The sequence below is a fragment of the Bombina bombina genome, chromosome 6 (assembly GCF_027579735.1).
Source record: "Bombina bombina isolate aBomBom1 chromosome 6, aBomBom1.pri, whole genome shotgun sequence".
Classification (NCBI taxonomy): domain Eukaryota; kingdom Metazoa; phylum Chordata; class Amphibia; order Anura; family Bombinatoridae; genus Bombina; species Bombina bombina.
The window spans coordinates 887,817,144-887,845,089 of record NC_069504.1 but is presented as its reverse complement, the minus strand read 5'-3'; the positions used below and the strand labels follow the sequence as shown (position 1 = coordinate 887,845,089).

Genomic DNA, 27,946 nt, shown 5'->3' with positions numbered 1-27,946 from the left:
ATCAGTGGATCTGCTAGAGCTCATGGAGATGCAACCGCTCAGGATCACTGTTCAGACACGCCCCCCCCCCCCCCCCAAATAAATATTTTTATCTGTGTAAAAATATAAAAATATATAAATGTATGATTTAGTCACTAGGGGGTGCTTTATATTTAAGAAGGATTTATTGTATTTTGATGAATAATGTTGCACTTGTATGATACAATTTGTATTGTAATTTCAATGTTGATTATTAATCAAACCTCAATTAGACTAGAGCATGCATTGTATGTTTGACACTATGCAAACAATGGAATAAAGGTATGTTTAAATGTATGCAGTTGGAGGATTTGAATAATTGAAGTGTGCCAGCAACATCCATGTAATAAAATTGACCTTTATAGAGTGAATCTAATAGTTTACCCAAATCCTAAATGATAGGCAGCAGTTTGAATTGCTGGCATGGGTGAAAAAAACTATGCTGTTATAGAGTACTGTTATTATTATCAGTTATTTGTAGAGCAGCAACAGATTCTGCAGCGCTATAAACATAGGTCTAATATGCAAGGTAGCATTTATGGTTGGCAAATGGGTAGAGAGCCCTGCCAAGAGTTGCACTGTTGTAAATTAGCTCGCATGAAGGTGATCTACAAGACAGCTGGGCTTATAGGCTTACAGGGGGATGACAAAAGAAGGTGAGAAACTGAGGTAAGAAAATTAGTGTATATTGTATGCATCCCTGATCAGTAGAGACTTTAATGAGAGCTTGAAACTTTGAAAATTATGGGAGAGTCTTGTGGAGCGAGGCAGAGAGTTCCACAAGATAGGGGCCATTCTGCAGAAGTCTTGTAGACAGGAATGTGAAGAGGTAACAAGAGAGGAGGAGAGAAGGTGGTCATGAGCAGAGCGAAGGGGGTGAGAGGGAGAGTATCTTGAGACAGGGTCTGAGATATAGGAGGAGAAGTGTTTTGAGGGATTTATTTAAGGCAGAAAATGATGAGAGACATCTGGCATACAGGGTTGGGATAATGATGTTATTATCAACAGTTATAGAAATCTGGGGGATAAAGATTTTGGAAGAAGGCGGGAAAATAAGGAGCTCAGTTAGTGACATGAGTTAGCAAGGAAGGGGGTATGTCTGGTGCAGAAAGGTAGATTTGGGTAATAGCAGCATACAAATTATATTAAAACTCATAGGACTTTATTAAGGAACTTAAAGATGACATATAAATTGAGAAGAGAAGGGGACCAAGGACAGAGCCTTGTGGTATCCCAACAGAAAGTGTTAAAGAGTCAGAGGAATTGTCAGAGAAGGTTACACTAAAGGTACGGTTAGACAAGTAGGAGTAGAACAACAAGAAGGCTGTGTTGCGGATACCGAAGGATTGAAGGGCCTGGTCATTAGTAACCTTAATAATTGCTGTATCTGTGGAGGTTTGAGGGCCAAATCCAGATTGCAATGGATCAAGGAGAGAGGTTAATGTGAGGAAATCTGATAAACTTTTATAAACAAGCCTTTCCAGAAGTTTTGAGGCAAGGGGAGTAGGGGAATAGATAGTTGGAAGGGATTGTTGGATCGAGAGGAGGTTTTTTTGAGGCTAGTTGTGACTAGCATGTTTAAGGGATGAGGGAAATATACCAGTTCTAATGGAGAGATTGAAAATATGTGGAAGGATAAGAGTAGGAGGGAGGGCAGTAGTTGTGAGGAGAAGGGATAGAGGGGACAAGTAGTAAGGTGAGAGGAAGATATAAGGGCAGGAACGTCTTTTTCAGTAACAGGGGCAAAAGAGATACATTTGTGGCTGTGTGGGTTTTGGACTTTTGCCAACGGTTGAGGGGGTTGGAGACTGGTAGTATGTTAAGAAATTATTTTGTTTCAGAAACAATTATGTTATTGAAGTGTTTGGCAAAATCTTGAGCTGAGTGCAAAGTGTTAATAGGAGGTGGGGTGGGAGTAGAAGGGTATTATAAGTTGGGAACTAATGTTTTGGGTTTGAAGAAAGAGTAGAGATAAAAGTAGAGAAGTAATCCTGCTTAGAAAGCTAAAGGACAGAATATTAGGAGTTCAATGTGAACTTGTAGTGAAGAATATCAGCCGAACACCAAGATTTTCTCCAATGTCGCTCAGCAGTGCGGGAACATCTGCGTAGGTAGCATGGCAGAGGAATATGCCGGAGCTGACAATTAGTGCGTGATTTTCAAGCTATGCTAGAAGGTGCCATAGAACCAATGTAACAGTACAGTTGTAGTGACAGATAGATTGGTCAGGGCTGTAAAAGGAGGACATGGAAGAGAGCAGAGGTGTGAGAGAGTTTGAAAGATGTTGCTGATCTAGAGACTTAGGCCCTGATATTCAAATATTCTCCAGCTTGGAGAGAAATTGTAGTTCAGACTTCACAAAGGCTGAACTTACTTAATTTTCAAATTCACTCCAGTACTGTGAAATCTGTCTCATTTATGTATGTGAAGCAGAGACAAGCCCAGTACAATATAGCACTACATAATATGAAACTTTGTGCTTTGTATTTTATATTACTATACATTTCAGATTGGGTCCTTTCAGTATTATTGCATTTGAGCTTTGCACTTTCTCATTAAGGTTTTAATACATTAAGGTTTAGATCTAGCAGTAATTTTACACATTCTGATTATGCTTTGAAAGTTTCTGTGTTACTTTAATAACTTTGGCTCATACTTTGTATATTTCTGTGTATCTTTTAAAAATACATTTTCATTTTGTATTTTCTCCATTGTGAGCTAAAGCTGACAGTTTTAGAGAGTGTGTGTGTGTGTGGGGGGGGGACAGGTAAGTTCCCTGGGATGAACATCAGAGTTCCCAATGTATGTCTGAAGCTCTCTCACAAGTCTTGTGAAAATTTGTTAGCATTTTAAACAAGCTGGCCTCACTGATTTGTCTTGCCAGTTGGATGTAGGTGAAGTTTGCTCAAAATTCACAATACACTTATTTTAACTAACAGAAAAAAATATATACTAAAATATATACAAAATCAAGTTCAATTATAGTGAAAATATTTCAGTTAAAGGGACAGTCAACACCAGAATTTTTGTTGTTTAAAAAGAAAGATAATCCCTTTATTACCCATTCCCCAGTTTTGCATAACCAACACAGTTATAATAATACACATTTTACCTCTGTAATTATCTTGTATCTAAGCTTCTGCTGACTGCCCCCTTATTTCAGTTCTTTTGACAGACATGCAGTTTAGCCAATCAGTGCTCACTCCTAGGTCACTTTACGTGCATGAGCTCAATGTTATCTATATGAAACATGTGAACTAATGCCCTCTAGTGGTCAAAATGTATTCAGATTAGAGGCAGTCTTCAAGGTCTAAGAAATTAGCATATGAAACTCCTAGTTTTAGCTTTCAACTAAGAATACCAAGAGAACAAAGTAAAATTGGTGATAAAAGTAAATTGGGAAGTTGTTTAAAATTGCATGCCCTATTTAAAACATGAAAGTTTTTTTTGGACTTGACTGTCCCTTTAATTTGGAATTGATACAAATAGAGCCTTTATATAAGCCCCAGGGGCTCTCCAATTACCTTCTCACTCCTGTGTGAACTTTTGTATCCCAGTGAGCTTCATTACTTTCTATGGAAGGCCTCTCTCATCTCTCTGGGATTCCCAGGTTCCTCCCCCTTTCTTAGACAATGCAGTGAGTTCTGCTGTGTAAAGTCAGCACTATAATATCTCTCTAAGCTAGAGAATGTTTGATTATCTGGCTCATAAAAAGTAATGACACTCTCTGGGAACCTGAAGCTGACAGTTTTTCAGTTTTAATTTAAATAAAAGACATGCAAAGTGCAATGTAATTTGTAAAAGATACACATAAATATACAAAGTATGGTACTAATTTGTTAAAGTTACGCAGAAACTGTGAAAGCAAAATCAGAATTTGTAAAATCACAATCCTTACTACACTGCTTAATAAAAAATAAAAACACAAAATAGAAAGTGAAAATTTTCAATGTAATAAAACTTAATCTAAAGTGTAAAGCAATATAGAATACAATACACAAAGTGCAAATGCAGCAAAACTCTGATGTCATGCAGTGCTATATTGCACTGGGCTTGTCTCTCCTTCACATACACAAATGCACGGAACGCCCCTTGGAGAAGAAAAGCAAAATCTGATTTTTGAAAATGTCACTAGGGTTCTTGCAGTGCTGGAGGATCATTTTAGAATATCTTACCTTAGCAGAGAGGTTTTGAATATAAGGGCTTAAATGCTTGTGTGGACTTTGGTACAAAAACTCCATTTGTAAAGTTTGAGAGAGTGCATTGATAGCTGAAAATAAGATCGAGGGACTGCCCACCTTTGTGAGTAGGAGAGTTAGTCCATTGAGACAGACTGTAAGAGGAAGTGAGCTGGAGAAGTTTTGTTTCTCCAGGGGTAGCGGGATTGTCAACAGGGAAAATGAAGTACTCAAGAATGTGTGCAGAGATGTCTGAGGAGAGGAAATAAGACAGCCACGCCTCAAAATGATCAAGAAATTGAGTTGAGGAGCCAAGGGGGCAATATATAACCGCAACATGTAGAGAGAGGGGAGAGAATAAGCTAATCATGTAGGCTTTATAGGAGGAAAATGTGAGGGAAGAGATGGGTTGTATTTGTTGAAAGGTTCAATGAGAGAAAAGTAAAATACCTACATTGCTTCCTTGTCTGTTTTCAGATTTAGGAGTGTGGCAGAAGTGGAGACCTCATTGTGACAATGCAGCAGGAGATCTGTGTCTGAAGGAGAGAGCAAGGGTTCTGTGAGAGCCAGAATGTTGAGGGAATGGGTGATGAAGAGGTTGCGGATAGAAGTGAGCTTTTTGCAAACAGAGCAAGAGTTCCAGATTGTACAAGTGAAGGGGGTGTTAGCTTTAAAAAACAAAAGGAACTTGAGTAAGGTTTCCAGAGTTCCAGTTTCTAGGTCTATGGAAAGGCTTACGTGGGTGGGTGAGGTTAGTAAGTTGTGGGGAACCAGGAGTGGGAGAGATATCACCAGCAGCTAGTATGAGCAATAGAGATAGTGACATACGATGAGATAAGGATTTGGCATGGGGTGAAGAGAGGACATTAAAAGATTAGGAATGTATCAAGGACAAGAGAGCAAATGTGAGGTGAGGTTAAAAGAGATGAGCAATTTAATAATAAAGGTGGTTTGGGGGAAGGAGTAAATAAAAATATAGTTTGTTGTAAATACAAGAGATGAAGATGTGGAGCATTTTACAAAAAAGGGATACAGTGAAACACAGCAAATATAATATGGCAAAAGTACTTGCCCATGTGTCTTGTCCTTTGTTCACTTTCTTGTATAATTATTTTGCCTATTTCTAAGTGCCTCACTTATAAAATGATCACTTGAGAAAAGCAAACATATACTATTATGATAGTGCAAACCCCTTGCAAATGCAGGCATCTTTGTTAGCTAATGGCTTAACTAGGAGAGCATGGTTAGGAAAGACATAGTGAAGAAGAAAGGTAAAAGAGGACAGTGGTTAACAAAGTGGCTACTGTCGCATTAACCAGGGAGCAGTGCACTTACTGGCATCTTTCTGTCTGCCCAGGATGCACATTTCCCCTAGACTGCATTCATACTTTATAAGCTTTTTATACCCAGCATAGCAAAATTCCACCTAACACTATTTAATGGCTCTTGCAAACCTCTTCTATTCCTTCCTCAAGTGTCACAGACAAGGTTTTTCGCTATGTGCAAATTAATTATTTTAATAAAGTTCTAAAATATATTCAAACTGTTTGTCATAGCTGAGCAAATGGTTAACAACTTCCCAACGCAGGAACACACAAACTACATGAGCTACATCATGGCCTAAAGTAATCACCATTTTCTTTAATCTACAGATGCCCTACAAAGCGATGTTCAGTCAGTCCGAGATGCTGTGTGGAGATTGACAAGCTTGGTAAAGAATCTGCAAATAAATGGTGAGCGTACTGATATCTATCTGCTTAAAATTAAAAGAACCATAACAAATACCATGTTCTTTTTCAAAAATAAGTGGGATTTGTGTTTAAGACCAAGCTCATCTTCCATTTGTATAATATTAAATAAGTAGACTACAATTTAAGACAGATATTCAGTAGAAAGAGATAAATCATAAAAAAGGTACAACAATATTTTTTTTTTTTGTAAAATAGGGAAACAAACAATTGTTTGACAACCTTTAACACAGATACATAGACAATCGACAAGTAACTCTTATAAGGTACTCTTGTTTGTCTAAACTAAGTTATACCCAACAGGACATCTGATTAAAGGGACAGTCTACTTGAAAAATGTATTGTTTTAAAAAAAAAAAAAGATTATTCCTTTTTTTACCCATTCCCCAGTTTTGCATAACCAACATGGTTTTATTAATATACTTTTTACCTCTGTGATTACCTTGTATCTAAGCCTCTGCAGATTACACCTTATTTCAGTTGTTTTGACAGACTTGCAGTTTAACCAATTAATTCTGACTCATAAATAACTCCACGGGAGTGAGCACAGTGTTATCTATAGGGCACACATGAACTAGCTGTATCCAACTGTGAAAAACTGTCAAAATGCACTGAGATAAGAGGCGGCCTTCAACGGCTTAGAAATCAGTTGGAGTCTACCTAGGTTTAGCTTTTAACAGAGAATACCATGAGAACAAAGACCATTAGTACATTGGCAAGTTGTTTAAAATTGCATGCCCTATCTGAAACATGAAGGTTTAATTTTGACTTGACTGTCCCTTTAATGCTTACTTTCACCATCAACTGGACTTCTTGTTGATTCTCAAGAACTGCATTGACCTCTCGCTGTCGAATTGAAGGAGCCTTCAGAATTGCTAAAAAGCTGTTTAACATTATTATATCTATAATGTTTAATTTGAGATTAAATTCCCACACTTTTATTTTTTAATCCTGATTTGCTAGTTCTCCCATATTAACTCTGATTAATTGTTCTTTTCATGACCTTTGGGGGCATATTTATCAAGCTCCGTAAGGAGCTTGATGCCCCGTGTTTTTGGAGAGCCTTCAGGCTCGCCGGAAATAGAAGTTATGAAGCAGCAGTCTAAAGACCGCTGCTCCATAACCTGTCTGCCTGCTCTGAGGCAGCGGACAGAAATCGCCTGAAATCAACCTGATCGAATATGATCGGGTTGATTGACACCCCCTGCTAGCGGCCAATTGGCTGCGAATCTGCAGGGAGCGGCATTGCACCAGCAGTTTACAAGAACTGCTGGTGCAATGATAAATGCAGAGAGCGTATGCTGTCAGCATTTTTCAATGTGCAGCGGACATGATCCGCAATATCGGATCATGTCCGCACGCACAATGATAATTCGGCCCCTTGGTCCATAAGGGGAATCAGGAAAATAGAAGTGGGGTGGCTTTTGCGCAGGGTAGGGCAGATCAATGACATAACTTGATGGTTAGTGACATGACTTGTCTATTATGGACATGGCTCAGAGGTCCTGTTTTGTCCCCCTGCATAATAAAAATGGGGGGATCAATATGCAGCTGTAAAGATTTTATTGTTAGCAGGGAAACCCTTTTAAATGGGCTGACCGTAAAGGAAGAGCAAGCCTGCCTTTGGGGGGGGGTAGCATTTTGTGACCCCACCTACAAACGTGCCCAGTCGACTAGAAATTCTCTAATATTTTTGTGGTGGACAGTTGGCAACCGTAATGAGGTCCTATGCAAAATGTATACACAGTATATCAAAAATCTTCTTTGAAAACTCAGGAGCTTACTTGGGGGTGTTCATTATGTTTCTGGAGTAGAAGGGGAGAAAATAAATGGTGAGGAAGAACATCAGGCCCAAGATATGTATTTTATGTTTTATGGTTCTCTAGATCCTTTCCTATACAATAAATATAAGTATGTCCCATGCTCCTCTTTTAACTTATTTATTTGTTTTTCTTACTAATAACCACCATCTATGACAGGCACTACAGCTCAGGTCCAGCATGAATTGTAATCAATTATTATTTATTATGGATAATGTGGTAATAGCTGGGCGTCTGCTGCCTTTATAAATGCGCCACCCAAGGTTCATGCCTAAATAAAGCATTACAAGTCTGCAAAAGAAATAGGTGAATGAGATTGAGATCTCTTGAGTCAGAGATAAAAATCTGTATAAAAAGAGCAAGGAAAAAATACATAAGCAGAGGTTTTTTTTTTTTTTAATGATGCTAATGTGATTTCTTACAGTTTGTCTATAAGATCCACCTAGTGGACTAATTAATCATAACAGCTTAGAGGTAAAAATAAATAAATGTACCTTAACTCCTTCACTACTGGGACTTTTAGAAAAGAACTTGCCCAAAATACCGGACACTTTTTAAACATTTTTGCTATCACTCCATTTAAACAAAATATTATATATATATTTCACAAACTTTGGGTTTCTCATTGAAATTATTTACATACTGCTTGTGCAATCATGGCATAAATGTTTGTAAAAAATTATTTGGGCTCCCCTTTGTTCATAAATAGACATACATGGCTTTGCCATTGCATTTTGGTAATTAGAATGCCGCTAATTGCAGCTGTGCACCACACATATTACTCCTGACACTGAAGGGGTTAATCAGGTGGCTTGTAATGTTCATTTTAGCTTTAGTGTAGAGATTACCCTCCCATCTGACACCTCCCACCCCCGGATCCCTACCTGATTCCAACAAAACAGCTCTCTCTTCACTCCCTCACATCCAACTAGGGTTGCCACCTTTTGCCCAGAAGACACTTTTTTTAAATGGGGGTGGGGAGGGTGTAGTGTCGGGTGTGGCATCTCACAGCCTCAAATTCAATATGATATCAATGCGCTGTTTTATATATAAATATATATATATATTTATATACAGTATATACTGTATATATATATATATATATATATATATACATACATACACACATATATACATATATATATACTGTATATATATAAAGATAGATAGATAGATAGATAGATAGATAGATATAGCTGCAGAGTAGACAGTATTGTCTCCAAAAGTCCTTTTGTAAGCAACAGAGGCTGTCCTTTCTCGACTAGTGATTATACAAGTATATAATTACATATAACACAATAAATACCATAAAAAAATCCTCCTCTACAGTGTGAGTTATACACTTACCCACTAATCATATTAACTTTTTAAATAGACAACACTTCCCCTTTCTTTAATAATGCTATATAACAAACTTCTTATTAGTGTTTTTTTACAAGATTTTGAATAAAAAAATAAAATAAAAAAATATATAGTATATATATATATATATATATATAGATAGATAGATAGATAATATATATATCTAAAATATATTCATTATTTTTATATATATATATATATATATATATATATATATATATATATATATATATATATATATATAGATAGAGGTGTCAAACAGACTTCTCATCATCTCACTGCTCAGTCAAACAGACTCAGGAGGATATATAAATATATACGTATATAATATATTTATATATATATATATATATATATATATATATAGAGAGAGAGAGAGAGAGAGAAGCAAGTAAAATGTGTTCACTCAGTATACTGGGTAGACACAAGTGATACTCTATAATTGGCGCTAGTCAAGATTGTGTAAGGTATAGTGGCAGCTATATAAGACAAGTACTGGTTGAGATATATGACCCCAATCAGTAAGTGTAAATGTGTATACAAGGGTTGATACAGCGCCTATATATCCATTAAAATATGGGTAATGTATGGGAATATGAATAAAAGAGATGAATAATAGATAAAAAAAGTAATGATAATAAATAAAAAAGATATAAAAATATATAGTAAAATAAATAATACTAAAAAGTAAATAAATTGTGAAACAATGTTCATATAAGTCTTTAGAATGTATACAGTCCGTAATAAATCTTCAGATAAAGTTGATATGCAGTAATAGATGGTATATAATACCCTTACCAGATATTACCCCAATCTAATGAGGTAAGTATGCCGCACTGGGGGTATATATATAGATAGTAGAATCTTCTCCTTGTATCCAGATGTGATGCCTCTTGGGTTTTCGTTAGCCTCCTGGAGTATGCAGGGATGTGTTTCTGGTTGTAAATAGATCCCTTGCACTTCCTTTGGGTTGGTAGTTAGCCTCTTGGAGTACCTTTTCTGTCTTGGTATAAACTTTCAATTATTAAGGCCTAGCTGAGAGGAGAGAAACTATATCATTATAGGAGAAGATTCTACTATCTATCTATATACCCCCAGTGCGGCATACTTACCTCATTAGATTGGGGTAATATCTGGTAAAGGTATTATATACCATCTATTACTGCATATCAACTTTATCTGAAGATTTATTACGGACTGTATACATTCTAAAGACTTATATGAACATTGTTTCACAATTTATTTACTTTTTAGTATTATTTATTTTACTATATATTTTTATATCTTTTTCATTTATTATCATTATTTTTTTATCTATTATTCATCTCTTTTATTCATATTCCCATACATTACCCATATTTTAATGGATATATAGGCGCTGTATCAACCCTTGTATACATATATATATATATATATATATATATATATATATATATATATTATAGAGCACTGATCAGGTGTCATTCATTGTAAAATGTCAATCTGTAACACTAACTTATCATCAATTCTCACAGTCATTGCTCACTCTGAGTGATTCAGGAGAAGCAGTAGTTTCTTTCATGTAACTGGCAAGAGTCCATGAGCTAGTGACGTATGGGATATACAATCCTACCAGGAGGGGCAAAGTTTCCCAAACCTCAAAATGCCTATAAATACACCCTTCACTACACCCACAATTCAGTTTTACAAACTTTGCCTCCTATGGAGGTGGTGAAGTAAGTTTGTGCTTAGATTTCTACGTTGACATGCGCTTCTCAGCATTTTGAAGCTTGATTCCTCTCAGAGTACAGTGAATGTCAGAGGGATGTGAAGGGAGTATCACCTATTGAATGCAATGGTTTTCCTCACAGGAGATCTATTTCATAGGTTCTCTGTTATCGGTCGTAGAGATTCGTCTCCTACCTCCCTTTTCAGATCGACAATATAGTCTCATATACCATTAAATCTACTGATAACTGTTTCAGTACTGGTTTGGCTATCTGCTATATGTGGATGGGTGTCTTTCGGTAACTATGTTTTTTTATTACTTAAAACACCCCAGCTATGGTTTGGCACTTTATGCATTTATATAAAGTTCTAAATATATGTATTGTACTTATATTTGCCATGAGTCAGGTTCATGTATTTCCTTGTGCAGACTGTCAGTTTCATATTTGGGGAAAATAAACATATTAAGAAATATTTTTTCTTACCTGGGTTTTAGTCTTTTTTTCAGATTGAATACATTTTTCTTGCAAATTGCGGGCAGTACTAGGCCTGCGGGTGCGCCAAATGCTAGACTTTATTTTGTCATTCTTGGCGCGAGAATTTTTTGGTGCAAAAGTACTTCCGTTGACGCAAGTTCGTAATTTCCGGCGTAATAGTTGACGACGAGTCCATACACAGGGTTGCGTCGTTAGTGACGCAAATGTGTCATTTCCGGATGTTGTTGGCACCAAAAAAATTTCAGTTACGTTGTGCGTCATACTTGGCGCCAAATTTTTCATTAATTTATTACCCCATTGCTATTTGCTATTTGCCTCTTGCCTTTTTCTATGTCAGAGGGCTATGCTATTTGCATTTTTTTCCCATTCCTGAAACTGTCATATAATGAAATTGATAATTTTGCTTTATATGTTGTTTTTTCTTTTACATTTTGCAAGATGTCTCAATCTGATCCTGTCTCAGAAGTATCTGTTGGAACTTTGCTGCCTGACATCGGTTCTACCAAAGCTAAGTGCATTTGTTGTAAGATTGTGGAAATTATATCTCCGAATGTCATTTGTAATAGTTGTCATGATAAACTTTTACATGCAGATAATGTGTCCATCAGTAATAGTACATTGCCAGTTGCAGTTCCTTCAACTTCTAATGTACATGATATACCTATGGATTTTAAAGAATTTGTTACTGATTCTATTCAGAAGGCTTTGTCTGCATTTCTGCCTTCTAATAAACGTAAAAGGTCTTTTAAAACTTCTCATAAAGTTGATGAAATTTCAAATGACCGACAACATAATGATTTATCCTCCTCTGATGAGGCTCTATCTGATTCAGAAGATCCTTCCTCAGATATTGACACTGACAAATCTACTTACTTATTTAAAATAGAGTATATTCGTTCTTTGTTAAAAGAAGTGTTAATTACTTTGGATATTGAGGAAGCCAGTCCTCTTGACGTTAAGACTAGTAAACGTTTAAATGCTGTTTTTAAACCTCCTGTGGTTACTCCAGATGCTATTTCTGATATGATTCCTAAGGAATGGAATAAGCCAGGTACTCCTTTTATTCCTTCTTCAAGGTTTAAAAAATTGTATCCTTTACCAGCAATTTCTATAGAGTTTTGGGAAAAGATCCCCAAAGTTGATGGGGCTATTTTTACTCTTGCTAAACGTACCACTATTCCTATGGAAGATAGTACTTCTTTTAAAGACCCTTTAGATAGGAAACTTGAATCTTATCTAAGGAAATCCTATTTATATTCAGGTCATCTTCTTAGGCCTGCAATTTCTTTGGCTGATGTTGCGACTGCATCAACTTTTTGGTTGGAGAATTTAGTGCAACAAGAATTGGATTCTGACATATCTAGCATTGTTCGCTTACTGCAACATGCTAATCATTTTATTTGTGATGCCATTTTTGATATTATCAAAATTGATGTTAGATCCATGTCTTTAGCTATTTTAGCTAGAAGAGCTTTTTGGCTTAAATCTTGGAATGCTGATATGACATCTAAGTCTAGATTATTATCTCTTTCTTTCCAACGTAATAATTTATTTGGTTCTCAGTTGGATTCTATTATTTCAACTGTTACTGGGGGAAAGGGAGTTTTTCTACCTCAGGATAAAAAAACCTAAGGGTAAATCTAAGGCTTCTAACCGTTTTCGTTCCTTTCGTCAATATAAGGAACAAAAATCTAATCCTTCCCCCAAGGAATCTGTTTCCAATTGGAAGCCTTCCTCAAATTGGAATAAATAAAAGCCTTTTAAAAAACCAAAGTCAGCCCCTAAGTCCACATGAAGGTGCGGCCCTCATTCCAGCTCAGCTGGTAGGGGGCAGATTTGTGTTTTTCAAGGATATTTGGATAAATTCTTTCCAAAATCAATGGATTCAGAGCATTGTCTCTCAAGGGTATCGAATAGGATTCAGAGTAAGACCTCCTGTGAGAAGATTTTTTTTTTCTCACGTATCCCAGCAAATCCAGTAAAAGCTCAGGCTTTCCTGAAGTGTGTTTCAGACCTGGAGTCTTCAGGGGTAATCATGCCAGTTCCTTTTCAGGAACAAGGTCTGGGGTTTTATTCAAATCTATTCATTGTCCCAAAGAAGGAAAATTCATTCAGACCAGTTCTGGATCTGAAAATTTTGAATCGTTATGTAAGAGTACCAACTTTCAAGATGGTGACTATAAGGACTATTCTGCCTTTTGTTCAGCAAGGACATTATATGTCTACAATAGACTTTATATTCCGATTCATCCAGAACATTATCAGTTCCTGAGATTCTCTATTCTAGAAAAGCATTACCAATTTGTTGCTCTTCCATTTGGCCTAGAAACAGCTCCAAGAATCTTTTCAAAGTTTCTAGGTGCCCTACTCTCTGTAATCAGAGAGCAGGGTATTGAGGTGTTTCCTTATTTGGATGATATCTTGGTTTCTTCAAAGACATGGTTAGAGGATCAATTTACCAAGAAGTTTCTTGTTTCCTCAGACAAGGGTCACCTTTTTAGGTTTCCAGACTCTGTCTCTAACAGACAAGAGATGTTTGAAATTGGTTGCAGCCTGTCGGCACCTTCAGTCTCAGTCATTCCCTTCAGAGGCTATGTGCATGGAAGTTTTAGGCCTCATGACTGCAGCATCGGACGCAATTCCTTTTGCTCGTTTTCACACGAGACCTCTCCAGCTTTGTATGCTGAATCAATGGTGCAGGGATTATACAAAGATATCACAATTAATATCCTTAAATCCCAATGTTCGACACTCTCTGACGTGGTGGTTAAATCACCAGCATTTAGTTTAAGGGGCTTCCTTTGTTTGACCAACCTGGACTGTGATCACTACAGATGCAAGTCTTTCAGGTTGGGGAGCTGTTTGGGGATCTCTGACAGCGCAAGGGGTTTGGAAATCTCAAGAGGCGAGATTACCAATCAATATTTTAGAACTCCATGCAATTCTCAGAGCTCTTCAGTTTTGGCCTCTGTTGAAGAGAGAACCATTCATTTGCTTTCAGACAGACAATATCACAACTGTGGCATATGTCAATCATCAGGGTGGGACTCACAGTCCCTAAGCTATGAAAGAAGTATCTCGGATACTTGCTTGGGTGGAATGCAGCTCCTGTCTAATCTCTGTGGTGCATATCCCAGGTGTAGACAATTGGGAGGCGGATTATCTCAGCCGTCAGACTTTACATCCAGGGGAGTGGTCCCTCCATCCAGATGTGGTTTCTCAGATTGTTTAGATGTGGGATCTTCCAGAGATAGATCTGATAGCCTCTCATCTAAACAAGAAACTTCCCAGATACCTGTCCAGGTCCAGGGATGTTCAGGCGGAAGCAGTGGATGCGCTGACACTTCCTTGGTGTTATCATCCTGCTTACATTTTCCCGCCTCTAGTTCTTCTTCCAAGAGTGATCTCCAAAATCATCATGGAACAAGTGTTGCTGGTGGCTCCAGCATGGCCACACAGGTTTTGGTATATGGATCTTGTTCGGATGTCCAGTTGCCAACCTTGGCCACTTGCGTTAAGGCCAGACCTACTGTCTCAATGTCCGTTTTCTCTTGTAAGGTGTATCCAGTCCACAGGTTCATCCATTACTTGTGGGATATTCTCCTTCCCAACAGGAAGTTGCAAGAGGACACCCACAGCAGAGCTGTCTATATAGCTCCTCCCCTAACTGCCACTCCCAGTCATTCTCTTGCAACTCTCGACAAGATAGGAAGTATCAAGAGATATGTGGTGACTTAGTGTAGTTTTTACCTTCAATCAAGAGTTTGTTATTTTTAAACGGTACCGGCGTCGTACTGTTTTACTCCCAGGCAGAAATTAGAAGAAGAATCTACCTGGAGGTTGATGATCTTAGCGGTTTGTAACTAAGGTCCATTTCTGTTCTCACGCATAACTGAATAGTATGGGAAAGACTTCAGTTGGGGGAACGGTTTGCAGTTTACCTGCTTTGAGGTATGTTCAGTATATTTATTTCTAGAGAGATGATAAGATCTAGAAAATGCTGACAGAGCCTTGTATAATTGAGGTAAGCCTGATGCAGTGATTTAACAATGACTGGGATCATGCTTACAAATAAGGGTAATATTCATGTTAAAGCTCATATTTCTTAGTGACAAAACGTTTACATGTTATATAGAAAGAACGTTATTTCTCTGAGGGTGATAAATCGTTTTTTTGGGGCCTAGTTTCCACATGGCTAGTCAGATACTCCTAGGAGTATTTTCTTAAGGCCCTCTGACATCGAGTGCATGGTGGGAGGGGGCCTATTTTCACGCTCTAGATGCACAGTTCTTATTCAGACTGAGACACCCAGCTTCCCTAAAGGAGTCCTCTGGCATCTGAGGACCACTATAGAGGGCTTATTTCTTCCCTAAATCGTATTTGAGGGCAGGTAGGAGCCACAGCAGAGCTGTGGCAAGGTGTTTAACTGTTTATTAACGTTTTTCAAATCCGGTTTGGGGCCTAAAGGGTTAATCATCCATTTGCAAGTGGGTGCAATGCTGCTTTAGTCCCTTATACACACTGTAAAATTTTGAAGAGTTTACTACTTTTTAACACTGTTTTGCAGTTTATGTGCACAGTACCGCTGTGACCCCATTGTAGTTCCAGAGAAACTGTGTAAAATGGACAAATACTTTGCAGTGCCTGTTAACACTGATGTCTTTCCAGTCCCTAAGAGGTTCTCGGAAATTATTACTAAGGAATGGGATAGACCAGGTGTTCCGTTCTCTCCCCCTCCTGCTTTTAAAAAGATGTTTCCCATAGATGCCGCCATACGGGACTCGTGGCAGTCGGTTCCTAAGGTGGAGGGTGCTCTTTCTACCCTAACTAAGCGTACAACAATCCCCGTCGAAGACAGTTGTGCTTTCGTAGATCCTATGGATAAAAAATTGGAGGGTCTCCTTAAGAAATTTTTTATCCATCAAGGTTTTATTCTCCAGCCTCTTGCATGCATTGCCCCAGTTACTGCTGCAGCAGCTTTTTGGTTCGAGTCTCTTGAGGAGGCTCTACAGGTGGAGACCCCATTAGATGATATTTTAGACAGGATTAAAGCTCTCAAGTTAGCTAATTCCTTTATTTCTGACGCCGTTTTTCATCTAACCAAACTAACGGCTAAGAATTCAGGTTTTGCCATTCTAGCGCGCAGGGCGCTATGGCTTAATTCCTGGTCAGCAGACGTTACTTCAAAGTCTAAGCTTCTTAACATCCCCTTCAAAGGACAGACCCTATTCGGACCGGGCCTGAAGGAGATAATTTCTGATATTACTGGAGGAAAAGGTCACGCCCTTCCTTAGGATAGGTCTAATAAATTAAGGACCAAACAGAATAATTTTCGTTCATTTCAAAACTTCAAGAGTGGCGCAACTTCAACTTCCTCTAATGCAAAACAAGAGGGAAATTTCGCCCAGTCCAAACCAGTCTGGAGACCGAACCAGGCTTGGAACAAGGGGAAGCAGGCCAAAAAACCTGCTGCCGCTGCTAAGACAGCATGAAGGAGTAGCCCCCGATCCGGGACCGGATCTAGTAGGGGGCAGACTTTCTCTCTTCGCCCAGGCTTGGGCAAGAGACGTCCAGGATCCCTGGGCATTAGAGATTGTTTCCCAGGGATATCTTCTGGACTTCAAAGCTTCATCTCCAAAGGGGAGATTTCATCTCTCACAATTATCTGTAAACCAGATAAAGAGAGAGGCATTCTTACATTGTGTTCAAGACCTACTGGTTATGGGAGTGATCCACCCAGTTCCAAGGGAGGAACAGGGGCAGGGCTTCTATTCAAATCTGTTTATAGTTCCCAAAAAAGAGGGAACCTTCAGACCAATCTTGGATCTCAAGATCCTAAACAAATTTCTCAGGGTCCCATCCTTCAAGATGGAGACTATCCGAACCATCCTTCCTATGATCCAGGAAGGTCAATATATGACTACTGTGGACTTAAAGGATGCTTATCTCCACATTCCAATTCACAGAGATCATCATCAGTTCCTCAGGTTCGCCTTCTTAGACAGGCATTACCAGTTTGTGGCTCTTCCCTTCGGGTTAGCCACGGCACCAAGAATCTTTACGAAGGTTCTAGGGTCCCTACTGGTGGTTCTAAGGCCACGGGGCATAGCAGTGGCTCCTTACCTAGACGACATTCTGATACAGGCGTCGACTTTTCAAATCGACAAGTCCCATACGGACATTGTTCTGGCCTTTCTGAGGTCTCACGGGTGGAAGGTGAACGTAGAAAAGAGTTCTCTCTCCCCTCTCACAAGAGTTTCCTTCCTAGGAACACTGATAGATTCAGTAGAAATGAAAATTTTTCTGACAGAGGTCAGATTATCAAAGCTTCTAACTTCCTGCCGTGCTCTTCATTCCACTTCTCGGCTGTCAGTGGCTCAGTGTATGGAAGTAATCGGCCTAATGGTAGCGGCAATTGACATAGTTCCGTTTGCCCGTCTGCATCTCAGACCACTGCAACTTTGCATGCTCAATCAGTGGAATGGGGACTACACAGATTTGTCCCCTCTGCTAAATCTGGATCAAGAAACCAGGGATTCTCTTCTCTGGTGGTTATCTCGGGTCCATCTGTCCAGGGGAATGAGTTTCCACAGGCCAGAGAGAACTATAGTAACGACAGATGCCAGCCTTCTGGGCTGGGGCGTAGTCTGGAACTCCCTGAAGGCTCAGGATTTGTGGACTCAGGAGGAAGCCCTCCTTCCGATAAATATTCTGGAACTGAGAGCGATATTCAATGCTCTTCAGGCTTGGCCTCAACTAGCTGCGGTCAGGTTCATCAGATTTCAGTCGGACAATATCACGACTGTAGCCTATATCAACCATCAGGGGGGAACAAGAAGCCCCCTGGCAATGTTGGAGGTTTCAAAGATAATTCTATGGGCAGAGGTTCATTCTTGCCATCTCTCAGCTATCCATATCCCAGGAGTAGAGAACTGGGAGGCGGATTTTCTAAGTCGGCAGACTTTTCATCCGGGGGAGTGGGAGCTAATTCAACTATGGGGCAAACCAGAACTGGATCTGATTGCATCTCGGCAGAACGCCAAGCTTCCTTGTTACGGGTCCAGGTCAAGGGATCCCCAGGCAGCGCTGATAGATGCTCTAGCAGTGCCCTGGTCCTTCAGCCTTGCTTATGTGTTCCCACCATTTCCTCTCCTCCCTCGTTTGATTGCCAAGATCAAGCAGGAGAGAGCTTCGGTGATTTTGATAGCACCTGCGTGGCCACGCAGGACTTGGTATGCATATCTGGTGGACATGTCATCCTTTCCACCATGGACTCTGCCGCTGAGGCAAAACCTTCTACTCCAAGGTCCATTCAAACATCCAAATCTAATTTCTCTGCGGCTGACTGCTTGGAGATTGAACGCTTGATTTTATCAAAACGTGGTTTCTCAGAGTCTTCATTAATACCTTAATTCAGGCTCGGAAGGCTGTCACCAGGAAAATCTATCATAAGATATGGTGTAAATATCTTCATGGTGTGAATCCAAGGGTTACTCATGGAGTAAAGTCAGGATTCCTAGGATATTATCCTTTCTCCAAGAAGGATTGGAGAAGGGATTGTCAGCTAGTTCCTTAAAGGGACAGATTTCTGCTCTGTCTATTCTTCCGCACAAGCGTCTGGTAGATGTTCCAGACGTTCAGGCGTTTTGTCAGGCTTTAGTCAGAATCAAGCCTGTGTTTAAACCTGTTGCTCCGCCATGGAGTTTAAATTTAGTTCTTAAAGTTCTTCAAGGGGTTCCGTTTGAACCTCTGCATTCCATAGATATCAAGCTTTTATCTTGGAAAGTGCTGTTTTTGGTAGCTATCTCTTCGGCTCAAAGAGTTTCAGAGTTATCTGCCTTACAGTGTGATTCCCCTTATCTGATCTTCCATGCAGATAAGGTAGTTTTGCGTACCAAACCTGGTTTTCTTCCTAAGGTGGTATCTAATAAGAATATCAATCAGGAGATTGTTGTTCCGTCACTGTGTCCTAATCCTTCTTCAAAGAAGGAACGTCTATTACACAATCTTGACGTGGTTCGTGCTTTAAAGTTTTATTTACATGCTACTAAGGATTTTCGTCAAACATCTGCATTGTTTGTCGTCTACTCTGGACAGAGGAGAGGCCAAAAGGCTTCGGCATCTTCTCTTTCTTTTTGGCTGAGAAGCATAATCCGTTTATCTTATGAGACTGCTGGCCAGCAGCCTCCTGAAAGAATTACAGCTCATTCCACTAGAGCGGTAGCTTCCACATGGGCTTTTAAAAATGAGGCCTCTGTTGAACAGATTTGTAAGGCGGCGACTTGGTCTTCGTTTCATACTTTTTCTAAATTCTACAAATTTGATACTTTTGCTTCCTCGAAAGCTATTTTTGGGAGAAAGGTCTTGCAGGCAGTGGTGCCTTCCGTTTAAGTTCCTGCCTTGTCCCTCCCTTCATCCATGTCCTAAAGCTTTGGTATTGGTATCCCACAAGTAATGGATGAACCCGTGGACTGGATACACCTTACAAGAGAAAACAAAATTTATGCTTACCTGATAAATTTCTTTCTCTTGTGGTGTATCCAGTCCACGGCCCGCCCTGTCACTTTAAGGCAGGTGTTTTTTATTTTTAAACTACAGTCACCACTGCACCCTATAGTTTCTCCTTTTTTCTTGCTTGTCTTCGGTCGAATGACTGGGAGTGGCAGTTAGGGGAGGAGCTATATAGACAGCTCTGCTGTGGGTGTCCTCTTGCAACTTCCTGTTGGGAAGGAGAATATCCCACAAGTAATGGATGAACCTGTGGACTGGATACACCACAAGAGAAAGAAATTTATCAGGTAAGCATAAATTTTGTTTTTCCATCAGGATCTCAAATCATTAAATTTGAAGGTATGGAAATTGAACGCTTAGTGCTAAGTCATAGAGGTTTCTCTGACTCAGTGATTAATACCATGTTACAGGCTCATAAATCTGTCTCTAGAAAGATTTATTATTGAGTTTGGAAGACCTACATTTCATGGTGTTCTTCTCATAAATTCTCTTGGCATTCTTTTAGAATCCCTAGAATGTTACAGTTTCTTCAGGATGGTTTGGATAAGGGTTTGTCTGCAAGTTCCTTGAAGGGACAAATCTCTGCTCTTTCTGTTTTATTTCACAGAAAGATTGTTAAACTTCCTGATATTCACTGTTTTGTACAGGCTTTAGTTCGTATTAAGCCCGTCATTAAATCAATTTCTCCTCCTTGGAGTCTTAATTTGGTTTTGAAGGCAATACAGGCTCCTCCATTTGAGCCTATGCATTCTTTGGACATTAAACTTCTTTCTTGGAAAGTGTTGTTCCTTTTGGCTATCTCTTCTGCTAGAAGAGTTTCTGAGCTATCTGCTCTTTCTTGTGAATCTCCTTTTCTGATTTTTCATCAGGATAAGGTGGTTTTTGCGGACTTCATTTAAATTTTTACCTAAGGTTGTGAATTCTAACAACTTTAGTAGAGAAATTGTTGTCCCTTTCTTGTGTCCTAATCCTAAGAATTCTTTGGAAAGATCCTTACATTCTTTGGATGTGGTGAGAGTTTTGAAATCTTATGTTGAAGCTACTAAAGATTTTAGGAAGACTTCTAGTCTATTTGTTATATTTTCTGGTCCTAGGAAAGGTCAGAAGGCTTCTGCTATTTCCTTGGCTTCTTGGTTAAAGCTTTTGATTCTTCAAGCTTATTTGGAGTTGGGTCAGACCCCGCCTCAAAGAATTACAGCTCATTCTACTAGATCAGTCTCCACTTCGTGGGCTTTTAAGAATGAAGCTTCAGTTGATCAGATTTGCAAAGCGGCAACTTGGTGCTCTTTGCATACATTTGCTAAATTCTATCGTTTTGATGTATTTGCTTCTTCAGAAGCAGTTTTTGGTAGAAAAGTTCTTCAGGCAGCTGTTTCAGTTTGATTCTTCTGCTGATGTTTTAAGCTTTTCTTGTCATTAAAGAATAAACTTATGATTTGGGTTGTGGATTATTTTTTCAGCAGAAAATTACTGTTTTTTTATTTTATCCCTCCCTCTCTAGTCACTCTTGCGTGAAGTTCCACATCTTGGGTATTGATATCCCATACGTCACTAGCTCATGGACTCTTGCCAATTACATGAAAGAAAACATAATTTAGGTAAGAATTTGCCTGATAAATTAATTTCTTTCATATTGGCAAGAGTCCATGAGGCCCACCCTTTTTTATGGTGGTTATGATTTTTTGTATAAAGCACAATTATTTCCAAATTCCTTTGTTGATGCATTTTACTCCTTTCTTTATCACACCACTACTTGGCTATTTGTTAAACTGAATTGTGGTTGTGGTGAGGGGTGCATTCATAGGCATTTTGAGGTTTGGGAAACTTTGCCCCTCCTGGTAGGATTGTATATCCCATACGTCACTAGCTCATGGACTCTTGCCAATATGAAAGAAATGAATTTATCAGGTACATTCTTACATAAATTATGTTTTTCTCAAAATTAAATAAACATAATTTAAACCAATAACAAAATGACCATATTACTAAGAAATAACAGCAAACCAAAAATTGGAAGACGTCTGAAGAACTGAGCGAGCCATGCCCTCAGCCACCCCACCCTTCATCTGACCACTCTCTTCTGCTGAAGAACTCTTCAGAAAAAGTGCAAACTGGTACCTGGTCACTGGGTGGGTCCGTGGGAGGAGGAGGAGGCTGACTCAGTGAGAACTCTGACATGCTCAGCCGCTCTCAGCTCAGCAACACTTGTTGAAAATTTAGCAGGCTGCAGCACATGACGAGTGACACCTGCTCAACACCCTCTCCTCCAGCTCCGGCTCGCCACTCTCTTCCCCAGGTTTTAGTAACCCTTACAGTAAATTGCCCCTGATCACCTTAGTTTTTTTAGTGTGTGTGCTGCTTGCTGTGCCAGGTGAGCTCTGGGGCTGGGGCATTTAAGGGTAGTTCCAGGACACGGGACACACAGTCTCAGACCGGGGCTGTCCCGGGGTTCTATAGTAACATTTATACCATAAGAATGTGTATACTATGTCACTTCCGGTGACGTGTAATCAGCTGTTGGAGGGGTGTGGTGCTCAATGCGCATGCGCAAGAGGCCCAACCTCCTCCAAACATCTGTTTAAGGAGCTTTATTAGATAACAATGGGTCGCAGGATTCTATGGACCGTAATCTGCAATGCGCATCTGCACACGACCCTACTCCTCAGTGATCCATTGTGCACTGCCGACTTGCCGAAAAAGGTGTCAGTTGACACCAAAACATTTTGAAACTTATGCTTGGAATAAAGGCTATATTTTTCTATGAAGTCCGGTGACTGCTCCAATATTTTATTCCGGTGGGGTGGAGTAGGGAAGGTGAGGGTGTGTGGTGTGGGTATCATAACAGTAGCACTATGCTGTCACATTTGTCACTGTTTACATTATATTGAATAAAGCGACCGCAGTGCACGCGTGCGCAGTGAAGGCTATTAGCCTCTATAAATTATGATTACGGGCCATATATTTCCTCGACTCATTGTTTCATTTACATCAGCTGTTTGGAGGAGGTTGAGCCTCTTGCACATGCTCATTGAGTGCAACACCCCTCCAGCAGCTGAGTCACGTGACCTAAAGTGACGTGGTATACACATTCCTATGCGGTATACCATTTTCTCTAGAACACCGGTGATACCAGGGTGGGTGGCAACCCTACATCCAAAAGTGGTCACCACCATCTTAAATACTGGTAGACAGTCTGCCAATATGAAGATTTAATGCAATTTTTTTAAAATATTTTTTTTCTCTATTTTCTGCAGTGTAGGATCCCCCTTCCAATCTCTGTGATCCCTCCCAAACAGCTCTCTAACCCTTCCCCTCTAACTAGTTTCCACCATCTTAAGTACTGGCAGCTGCCAGTACCTGAAAAATACCTAAATATATACTTTATTTTTTATTATTTTTATTTTCTTTAGTATATTTTCTGTAGTGTAGCTCCTCATCCCTCCCTCTCCCAGTATTATCTTTTTCTGCAATGTAAGGTCATCCCTGACCCTGTCCCTCCCTCAACTGCTGGACCGCCCATCTTCATACCGCATTCCATCACACACCTCCCGCCGGTGTTCTGTCGAGAACTGTAATTCATTGAAAACTGCAATCTGACGGCACTTCCGGTGAGTCTTCTATTTTAATATCTGTTTTGCCTCTGTCTGGGGGGCGCACCGCCGATCCTCTGGCATATACCCCAATTAAACCTTGGAGAATGAGGTTTACAAGGGGGGCTTCATCCCCCTTGAACCCCCCAGGCGGAGGCAAAATAGATAGTGATGATAGGCGATTACAGTGCCCATCTGATTGGTTGTGAATCCTGTCACTAACTGGACACGGACCAATCAGATGTATGGAATTACCGTCAGTGACGTCAGATTGCAGTTTTTGATGAATTGCAGTTCTCGACAAAACACCGGCACCAGCAGAACATTACCGACACTGACACACACAGATTGTGCTCCAGTTTCATAAGCAGGCAGATGCCTGGAGCTCAGGAACTCCATATATATATATATATATATATATATATATATATATATATATATATATATATATATATATATATATATTAGAAAAAAGAGGGGTTGATAAACAGTGGCGCAAACACTATATCGTAAATAGATGCCCTATATTTTGGGAATAAAATACCTGTGTAAACAATCTTTATGTCAAAATCAGAGAAGCGATATCAAATAAATATAAATATAAGATTCATGAGCCTATGATAAGAGATATGCCTATGAAAATAGATAAATAAGCCTGTAAAAATAAATACTGTACAGTAGCAAAGTGCAATGTCTAAACCGCAATATTACTAGTAGTGTAATATAATAATTATACAATTTAGAATTGAAACTAAAAGTAACACTATATTAGTCAAGTGCGGCATTAATAAAGGAATCAAATTAACAATCCATTCAGGTTCTTGCAGAATCAGTAGTGATACTAGTCACTGACAAAGTTCGTAGTAAATATAGTCCACAAAGTCCTATAAAAAGTAGCAAAAGTTGGATAAGTTGACAGCATAAAACAATGGATCCCTTTGGGAATCTACTTACACTCCTTAACCTCAATCGTAAGAGGTAAGTGCCGCACAGTGCATGGAGAGTCCCTCAGAATCACAGTGGAAGATAGTGCTGAGATATGTTGCTGATAGTGTGTCAACTCTTTGGAATCCGTTTCTGGGCGTATTTGGCATGTAAAAGGAGAAAAGCAAAAAATAGTGCAACTCTGTATAGAATACACAATACATTTATTGATAATAAAATGTGCTTACATCAGATGCCCTCAATGTCATATGAGGTAATCTAAAACTTTCATGCCATAAAAAACATAGTGGTTGAAATCCCAAAATACAAAGAGTGCAACATATGCAAACGTTCCAGAGTCCTGACACGTTTCGAAGGGTTTAAACACTTTCCTCCCTTCTTCCTCAGAGGCTATTACTGTTTGCTGTGAAAAACTTGGTTTAAAAACACGGAGTGGCGGCACGCCCCCATACTGGTCCGTTATTCATTGGTTAATATAAAACCACATTACGTGTAGACCTCGTGTGACCGTGTCACATGTTAGTTCATTCAATTGATTGGGTCTACTCCTAAGAGCACATCGAGGCTCTATTGAAAGTTGCCATGACTACTAGTAGCAATAACAAATATAGCGTAAGGCAAATAGACTATCTATTGTGACATGGAGAACGTGAGACTGTCTACTTAGGTGAACTATTGCAACTATAGTTTAATTAGATTGATCAGAAAAATAGCTATAACTTTATAATGTTACATTAATAATAAGCAGCAATCTAGATTGATCCATATGAAGCCTAAATGCCCGGTAGATATCTACGGGCTGAAAACAATTTCTATTAAGAAGCATAGAAATCTTCTTACACCACTTTATAGAAAACTTCCTACATTTTTTTATAAAAAGGAGAAGAAGTGCGATATTTTAACTACCTATTCTTATCAAATAACATTGATTAGAAGCTGCGGGTATCTAGCCCAATATTATTGTTAAAATAGAATTAAAATTTATAATAAGGGTGATTATAAAACTAAATATTAAAAAATATATATTATATGTTATTTAAAATGCAGGATATAGGATATAAAAAAAACAAACAAACAAGATCAGTGCTAGTCTGGCTTAAATATCCTCTTATCTATTATAAGGGTTGGTATAAACTTAGGAATACGATATCTACATAAAGTAATTAAAACCTATATTTATAATCAAATATTATAGTTTTCAGTGAACTACCCGGAAATATATATAATTAGAATGTATGAAAAAGATTTTACTACTCTTACAATAACAATAAAACCAATAGAGACTATGGCCTCTATTTATCAAGGTCTGTCGGACCTGATCCGACAGTGCGGATCAGGTCCGACAGACGCTCGCCGTATTCAGCATTGCACCAGCACTCACAAAAGCTGCTGGTGCAACGCCGCCCCCTGCAGACTCGCGGCCAATGGGCCGCCAGCAGGTGGGTGTCAATCAACCAAATCGTACTCGATCGGGTTGATTTCCGGCGATGTCTGTCCGCCTGCTCAGAGCAGGCGGACAGGTTTTGGAGCAGCGGTCTTTGTGAACGCTGCTTCATAACTTGTGTTTCTGGCGAGTCTGAAGACTCGCCAGAAACACGGCCCTTCAAGCTCCGTACGGAGCTTGATAAATATGGGCCTATCTCCCTTTCTATAGAAAAGACAAAATATTATCATTATAGACATTATATATATACAGTATATATATTTATATATATATATTTACGTATATATACGTTGTGTGGTACAATAAGCAAAATACCGCATAACGTATATCCATCATATTGGTTTAAGGAGCTATTCACATTGCATGAGCAGAAAGCCTTTCAGCCAAAAGTAAGCAGATATACATTTTAAAATAAATAAACACTTTTTTTTCTCCTTTGATTATCTTTCTCTTGCTAAGCAACTAAGGACACACATTTTAAGTTGCAGTGCAGGGTTTTAGCAATATAAGGTTAATATCAGTGATGGGTCTGGGAGGTATAAGGCAGTAGCAAGGGGTATAGCCATAGAGTAGCCACCCATTCAGTGTATTACCACTATGATCAGTGTTTAATATAGATAATAAAGAATGCATATAGATACACTAGTGCCTACATAATACAGGTATCAGTGATTATTTACTATATTGTTTTTTTATTGTTCCCTGCTGGGTGGCCAATACCTAAAAGGCAAATGCCATGCAGTCACTAAAACTACTATACAGATACAGAAAAAATACGTCAGTATAAAAATATGTCACAATATGTCATAAAGAGATAATAGACATCAAAAGGACCTGAAACACAATTTTTTTCTCATAATTCAGACAGGACATTCAATTTTAAACAACTTTCCAATTTACTTATATAATCAAATTTGCCTCACTATCCTGGTATCCTTTGCTGAAGGAGCAGCCACCAATCACCACCTAACTCCCAGTTGTGTATTGCTGCTCTTGAGCCTACCTAGGTATGCTTTTCAACAAAGGATAGCAAGAGAACTAAACAAATGTAATAATAGAAGGAAAGTTGCTTAAAATTGCATGCACTATCTGAATCATGAAATGATTTTGACTTTACTATACCTTTAAAGAGATATAAAAGTGAAAAAAAGAAAATGCTCTAATATGTTACAGAATTTTGTGATTACACTTTTGTTTGCATATCCTTTAGAAAAACTAATGATTTATTTGCAAAAAACTCCTTAGACTTTAATTGGGATTTTTTGTTGAACCATTAGATAATTTTTTTCTAAAATGATTTTGATCGACCCCTATGTGTTTATTCCCTGCAAAATAATAAAATAATGTATCTAATGTTGTGAACTACTGTCTGTAAATCTCTTGCATTTTACAGATTATATTTAATAATAATGTATTTAATATTTAGTTTTTATGTTGGTTTTTGGGCAGGGCAGAGTGGGTGGAGCTTTGGAAACCATTGTAGGCGTGGTCAGTAATCCTGATTATTTCATAGCTCTGCTGCAAAGTTGTTGTTTTTTTGTTTGTTTTTTTAAATATTGGCAACTAAGCCATTTTTTTCAACAGGTTGACTCAGCTCTTTGTTTAAAATTGTTTGTAGTGAAAAGGGCTATGTGCTTGTAACACTATCCAAATAAAATAACACAATGCACTATTTGTTTTATAGATTTCTCAACAATTAAATAGCAGCATATGAAATATTTCTTTTTATATCATTTTTATGTGAAGGAGAAATAAATATAAAACATTCTACCTATAATGAAAGACATTTGTGTCATACTATCCTATAAAAATGTGTAAGCATCAACTTTTACACAGAAGCAATAAGTTCATAGTGCATTCCTAGAGAACTAGTTCCACCACATACTAGAATCTGAGACCAGTCAACATTACTAGTGCTCAGATATACTATTGTGACTCACTGCCCTGTTTTATATGTTAAATATGCTTAAAGGGAAGCTGTCATTTAAAAACTATAGAGAGTCTAATCCTATAACATATCTGTCCCTAAATGGCCTCAGCCAGTGGCGTATTTAGGTTTTGTGCTGCCCTAGGTGCTCAAAATTCTGCTGTCTCCCCTTCTTTGGCCATAATATGTTTCCTCCACT

General features: G+C 38.7%; 1 protein-coding gene across 1 annotated transcript in view; it reads left to right on the top strand.

Annotated features, from left to right (window-relative positions):
• Positions 1 to 27,946, top strand: part of LOC128663870 (asialoglycoprotein receptor 1) — a 123,689-nt gene that overhangs the window by 74,596 nt on the left and 21,147 nt on the right. The window contains exon 7 of the mRNA XM_053718430.1: positions 5,849 to 5,929. Coding sequence (XP_053574405.1) covers positions 5,849 to 5,929 — 81 coding nt within the window. The remainder of the gene's footprint in view (positions 1 to 5,848; positions 5,930 to 27,946) is intronic.